The sequence below is a fragment of the Cydia amplana genome, chromosome 3, assembly GCF_948474715.1.
Source record: "Cydia amplana chromosome 3, ilCydAmpl1.1, whole genome shotgun sequence".
Lineage (NCBI taxonomy): Eukaryota > Metazoa > Arthropoda > Insecta > Lepidoptera > Tortricidae > Cydia > Cydia amplana.
The window spans coordinates 22,056,497-22,063,331 of NC_086071.1; the positions used below are offsets into that span (position 1 = coordinate 22,056,497).

Genomic DNA, 6,835 nt, shown 5'->3' on the forward strand with positions numbered 1-6,835 from the left:
AGAAGAGGTAACAGAGCATTGTCCTTCGTGATTATAATGGGGTGCTTCTGTGGGGCTTCTAAATCAGCATGGCGCAGTCGGCCGCCTACTCTCAACACACCCTTTGGATCTAAAAAGGGGGCGAGTGACAACAGTCGACTTTTTCTTTTCAGCTGTCTCTTACTTTTTAAATCTTCATTTTACATTTCTTCTTGAAATTCGATTTCCTGGGATCGTCTTAAGCAAATGGTAAGTGCTTCATCTCTCTCTTCAGTCGTCAGGTAAGTTGGTAAGTGATATTTATTTTCTCTCTTTCTTTTCAGGTGCAGCATCCATCTACGACAGTATGCGATTATTCTAACCAGTTTCCCGAGCGACGTGTATTTAGTTATCAAGGTAAGTATTAAATCCTCTTCATTTTCTTTAGTTGTAGTAACTAATGTTTTTATAACCTTTCTGCATTATATGTCTGTTTCAGGTACTTCGGTTCCCGGCAGTTCTATGGCTGGCTCCTTGAGAAACGCCGGTCCATTCCACCAGAGTGTATTTGTCAACAGCTTTCTCCTCCTCGTGAGGCTGGGTCCGCTGGATTTTGTTTAGTATTGACATAATCCCATCCGTTAATTCATAATCCGTTTATCTCATTCATCTTCTTTATTTCAGTAACTCGGTTTTTAACAAAAGGAGTCCATCGTCCTGGGTCGCCTTTTATCCATGCCAGTACCACTTGTGAATCTGACCAGGCAAATACTTCATGTTTTTGAACTTTTAATATGCTTACTACATGTTTCAGGAGTCTACACAGCAGAACAGCAGCGCACATCTCCAATCTGGGCATGGATATTTGCTTCAAAGGCGCTGTTTTCGTTTTAGCCGTGAGTAGAGATACTTGTCCGTCTGTTTCGATGATTCGGACGTATATTACGGCTGCGTACGCACTCATCGAGGCGTCAGAGAATCCATGAACCTCAATGGAGCTTCTGTCTGCATTGGTATGTATCCAACGATTTATCTTTACTTCTGTCAATGCAGGAATCTCTTTTCTAAACTTCAGCCACTCTTCCTTCACGTCATCTGCGAGTCCTTCGTCCCAACCAACACCTAATTGCCATAATTTCTGCATGAATGTTTTAGCGATTACTACTGCAGGCGCCAGCCAACCCATTGGATCAAATAATGAAGCTATATCGGCTAAAACATTCCTCTTCGTGACAGGTTGTTCAGGTGAGTCTTTCAAATTATTCGTTATTTGTAATTTGTCTTCTCTAGTGTTCCAAATGATACCCAAAGTCTTAATACTGTCTCTTCCATCTACTTCTCTTTTTGGTGATCGTTTTACAAGTTCAATTTCTTGCATGAATGCTTCACTATTTGAACTCCACTTTTGAAGCTCAAACCCACCCTTTTTGAGAATTGCTGTGATTTCTTTCTGATTTATTTTAGCTTGATCTTATGTCTCATGCCCCGACAGGACGTCGTCCATGTAGAAATCCTCTAGAATTATACGCTGTGCTTCAGGATACTCTTGACCCTCATCTATCGCAACTTGACGTAAGGTTTTGATGGCCAAGTAGGGAGCGCAAGAGGTCCCGAAGGTAAGTAGTTTGTAATCTTCTATCGGTTTTTGAGCATCAGTTCTCCAAACAATTCTTTGATAATTTGTATCTTCTTCATTAACTTCAATCTGCCGATACATTTTAATGATATCCGCGACATATGCGATTTTGTGTGTTCTCCATCTCAGCAGTATATCGTGTAAATCTTCTTGCAGAGTAGGGCCTACGAGTAATGCATCGTTTAAGGTAACCCCGTTAGTTCCAGCACATGAAGCATGAAATACAACTCTAACTCGTGTAGTTTGTTTGTCGTCTCTTACAACAGCATGATGTGGTAGGTATACGCAATTGTCGGTTAGTTCTTTATCATCTACTTTCTTCATGTGTTGCAGATCTAGGTACTCTTGTAAGACGTCGTTGTAATCTTGTTTTAAGTTTGGATTCTTATTTAATCTTCTTTCTAGCGACATCCATCTCTTCACTGCTATCTCTCGTGAGTCACGTGGTAGCACAGGTGGTTCTTCTCTAAATGGCAACCTGACCACGTAACGACCATCTTCTTTTCTTTTGTGTGTCTTCTCATAAATGTCTTCTGCCTTCTTTTCGTCTGAGGTTAGTGTATTGCTTTCTTCTTCTATGGTTTCTAACTCCCCGAACTTCTTCCGCATGTTATTAAGATCAACATTGAGATGCATGCTGACGATGTTTTTTGTGGCAGTGTGCTCTGTCCTCACATTTCCGCAAATAATCCACCCCAGGTGACTGTCTTGTGCTATAGGTGTTCCTGAGGGGCCATTGATCACTCCAGGTTTAATAACTTCGCTCCAAACTTCGACTCCTAAAAGCAAGTCGATGTGACCTGGAGTGTGACATGTTGGATCTGCGAGGCACAACTTCTCGACATGTTTCCAGTTTTCTATCTTCACTTCATTCTCCGGCATAATGTCGGTGACGTGTCTTACAACATATGTAGTTGCCTTCATCTTCATCTTAAGCTCGATTCTTGATGAGAACTCTATTTCCGTTACATACTTGAGTGTAGTCTTCATTTTCTCAACTCCCGTGACATGCCCACTGACTGAGGTACGTCGTAAGCGAAGCCTTTGTACTGCGGCCTCAGTTATAAGACTCTTGTGAACATGGATCCAACAGCGCTCTCATGAAGTGTTTTTCTCCGTTTTCAGCATATACTTGCACTAATGCAGTTGGCATCAGCCGCGTGTGACTCCTCGTAGTGAGGTGAGATATAATACGCTTTTTATTTTTATCTTCTTTTTCTTCCTTGGTATCTTCTTTTTTCTCTAAAAGCTGCGCTGATGCCTCCGGAACCGGCGCAGAGGTCTGAAATTGCGGGCTCCACGTGCTGTGCAACAGAGAGTGGTGTTTTCTCCCACATCGGCGGCAAGAAGATCGATGTTTGCAGAATTTGACTGAATGCCCCGGTACCAGGCAATTAAAACAAAGCCGCCAGCCTTGCACATATTCCACTCTCTTATCTACTTCAAGTTTCGTAAACTCCTTACAAGTGTATAATAGGTGGTCTTGGTTACAAAAAATACATTTCTGTTCGCTTTTATTTACATGAAAACTTCTTTTATTTACAGGTGCACTCGACGGCGGAGCTTGTATCATTTCCAAAACACGAAATCTTTTCTCCAGGAACTTGTTTAACATGTTTAGTGTTGGTAATTCACTAATCTCTAGGGACCCGAGCTCGAGTTCCCATTCTTTGTGTGATTCGGAGTCTAATTTATTGACAATTAAATGAATTACCAGTGTATCCCATGTATCTACTTGTATGTCTTGATTTTTCAATTTATTCATACATTCACTTGTGGTGTCTAACAAATCTCGTAACCCTTTCGATGTTCCCGTAGCTAATTTTCGTTGATTCACTAATCGTGCCAAAATTGTGTTTACAATTATTCGTTTGTTGTTGTATCTTTTTAATAAAATATTCCATGCCATGTCGTAATTACTCTCGCTGATAGGTATATGCTTAAGTAATTGTTCCGCCTCACCTGATAAACAACTTTTTAAATAATGCATTTTTTGCACTTTATTGAGTGTGGTTTTATTGTGTATTAGCGATGTGTACATATCGTGAAACGAAGTCCATTCGTGATAACTGCCCGAGTACTGTGGAATATTAATTTTAGGCAGCCGGACTTCATCACTAACACTAGTGGCAGTTGGAGGGTTATGTGAACTCGATGTACTTTCTCCGGTCCGTGAACTTAACTTCAATAACAAGTCCATCATATCTGACCGTAACTCGATGTATTGTTCTTCGACTTCCATAAAATAATCTTTTGTGAAATATTCATACTTTCCTCGTTCATGTTTAGGTACCAATTTCAACATTTCCATGTGATTGCTGTGAAACTGATTCCAATATTCGGTCAATATTTCCATTCGTAACTGTACATAACCACTAGTCAGTCTTTGTTTCGGCGATTTCTTGTAATTTGAAATAGTTTTCGTCAACAACGCGTACACGTTTTCTTGTTCCTTTATATAGTCTTCCATAATGAAGATATACACACACCAACGTTTGTATACACTTATCAAGTCTATTTATCACGTATTATACAGTTTTTTCACTTTAATTTCTTCTTAAATCCATTTAAATTCGTTAAAACGTAAACAACATTTGAGGTTAATTTCGATGTCACACTAATATAGATCTTATATCCGTTCGGTAAGGACCACTTTTGTACCGGTCGATGAGAGATGTGGGAGAATTAAAACTGCAGCGTTCATGCAGATAGGTAGTGCAAGACTCTTTATTCAAGTAAACAACTATGCTTGATGATTTTTAGGACCCGTAACGCCATCTATTCGAAGTAATGAGTGTTATTACATAAGATTGATACGTTCAATGGTTCACATGCAAAATTAAGACTTTAAAATTATTGTTATAGTGTTTGTTAAATGGGTAATTATACAACACCTATCGCAAACACCGGCTCGGCAATGCCCTCGCAAACACATGAACTTCACTTCCTCACAGTAATCGTATATAGCCTTCCGCCATAGTACCATAGACAGTGACAGTTCTTTTTCACGGCTTTGCCGCCAACACAAGGACACACGAGACGGCGTATGTATGCTATTTAAGCCACTTGCATAACCGCATACACTACATCCCTCCCTTGAAGTAAATTAGATAAATAACAACAAGAAATAAAATAAACAAATCGTGGCACATTAAATCACAGCTTAACATTCGCTCATTATCACTATCATTGTGTTCTCTCTCAAGTATCAGTTCCTTCTTCCTCAACCTTCCTCTGAACAGCTTCCCACTGTCCTTCTACTCTTTTCAAGTGAACCACATTCCTTCTCAGTATTTTCCATGTTACATCATTCTCCACCGATGCAACACCTCTATTAGATAGAACTCTGTACAGTATGAGGTGTTGAGTTGTAGTTTAAGCTGAGCTTATTTCCTTTATCCATATTCTTAACATATACTGTATCTCTTCCAGCTAGACTCATACTCTATCCCCTTTCCTTTTTGTATATTTGCTCACGCACATCCAGGTCAACATGAGTGCTTTCAAGTTTATCAATCGATGGAATTCATCAGACTTTCTTTAAGGTCCTTTTTTTCCATCCAAAATGACTAATTTTGAGGAATATCATTAATTCAAATGAGGACAATATGACACTGTATTGTAAACAATGATATAACACTCTTTACACAAAACAATCAAAACTCTTCGCTCGCACATATTAGTTGTAGTCTACTAAAAAACAACAAAAAGAATCTTCAAAGATATCTTGAGAAAGTAAGTGTTCTCAACTAACAGGGATATTTCCTGTATTTAAAATAAATTATTTCACACCGTACACAAAACAAAGCACCAGAAAATATTAGAAAAACCCTACACCGCAGTTATTTTCAGACACGATTTCTATTTAATAAATCCGAAAGAACTTTAAAGATTAGGTAACTGGACCGTGACGTCATTGTTCTGTTTTTATAGATTCCATAGTGGCTTCATTTTGACAGGTCAAAAAAGAAACTAATTTGACTAAACAGTCAACTACCTATTGTTCAATAAACAATGGTATTCTCCGATATGTCTGTGAGACTGGTTGTACATTTTTATCAATGGAGATTTCTGCCAGCTCAAGGATGTAATCTTGGGAAATGGTTGTGACGTCTTCATATGAGGTTTGGTTGGGTGGGATGTTTGGTTGATTGATCTAGCTTCTAAACAATTCTTCTTCTTCTTAACCAGCAGACTTGATTGTTTCCAGGATGCGTTCATTTATGCATTTTTGTCAATATTAAAAAATGAAACCTGAAATATCAAATTAGTGACCCATCAGACTGTTCTCAATTTAATGAAGGTTGTCAACCAGTTCCAATTTAATGGAGGCATTCATTTGAACTACCAGACATTTCCCAATTTAATGGAGGCTGTCAACCAATTCCAATTTAATGGAGGCATTCATTTGAACTACCAGACATTTCCCAATTTAATGGAGGCTGTCAACCAATTCCAATTTAATGGAGGCATTCATTTGAACTACCAGACATTTCCCAATTTAATGGAGGCATTCATTTGAACTACCAGACATTTCCCAATTTAATGGAGGCTGTCAACCAATTCCAATTTAATGGAGGCATTCATTTGAACTACCAGACATTTCCCAATTTAATGGAGGCTGTCAACCAATTCCAATTTAATGGAGGCATTCATTTGAACTACCAGACATTTCCCAATTTAATGGAGGCTGTCAACCAATTCCAATTGAATGGATGCATTCATTTGAACTACCAGACATTTCCCAATTTAATGGAGGCTGTCAACCAATTCCAATTGAATGGATGCATTCATTTGAACTACCAGACATTTCCCAATTTAATGGAGGCTGTCAACCAATTCCAATTTAATGGAGGCATTCATTTGAATTACTAGACATTTCCTAATTTAATGGAGGTTATGTTAACCAATTCCAATTTAATGGAGATATTCATTTGAACTACTAGACATTTCCTAATTTAATGAAGGTTATGTTAACCAATTCCAATTTAATGGAGATATTAATTTGAACTACTAGACATTTTCCAATTTAATGGAGGCATTCATTTGAACTACTCATTTCCCAATTTAATGGAGGCTGTCAACCAATTCCAATTTAATGGAGGCATTCATTTGAACTACTATAAGAATAAGAATAAGAATAAGAATAATAATCACCATCCCCCATGATGAGAATCTCGTGAGAGCCGAGAAGGACAAGTCCAGCAAGTACCTAGACTTGGCTCACGAGATAACCGCCAT

The 6,835-nt window shown here is 38.5% G+C and overlaps 1 protein-coding gene across 1 annotated transcript; it reads right to left on the reverse strand.

The window, feature by feature from the left end:
* Positions 1-1,429: 1,429 nt before the first annotated feature.
* Positions 1,430-2,584, reverse strand: LOC134662739 (uncharacterized). The gene has a single exon (XM_063519011.1). It carries the CDS (start codon positions 2,582-2,584, stop codon positions 1,430-1,432), a length of 1,155 nt encoding a protein of 384 aa, XP_063375081.1.
* Between the last annotated feature and the right edge of the window lie 4,251 nt (positions 2,585-6,835).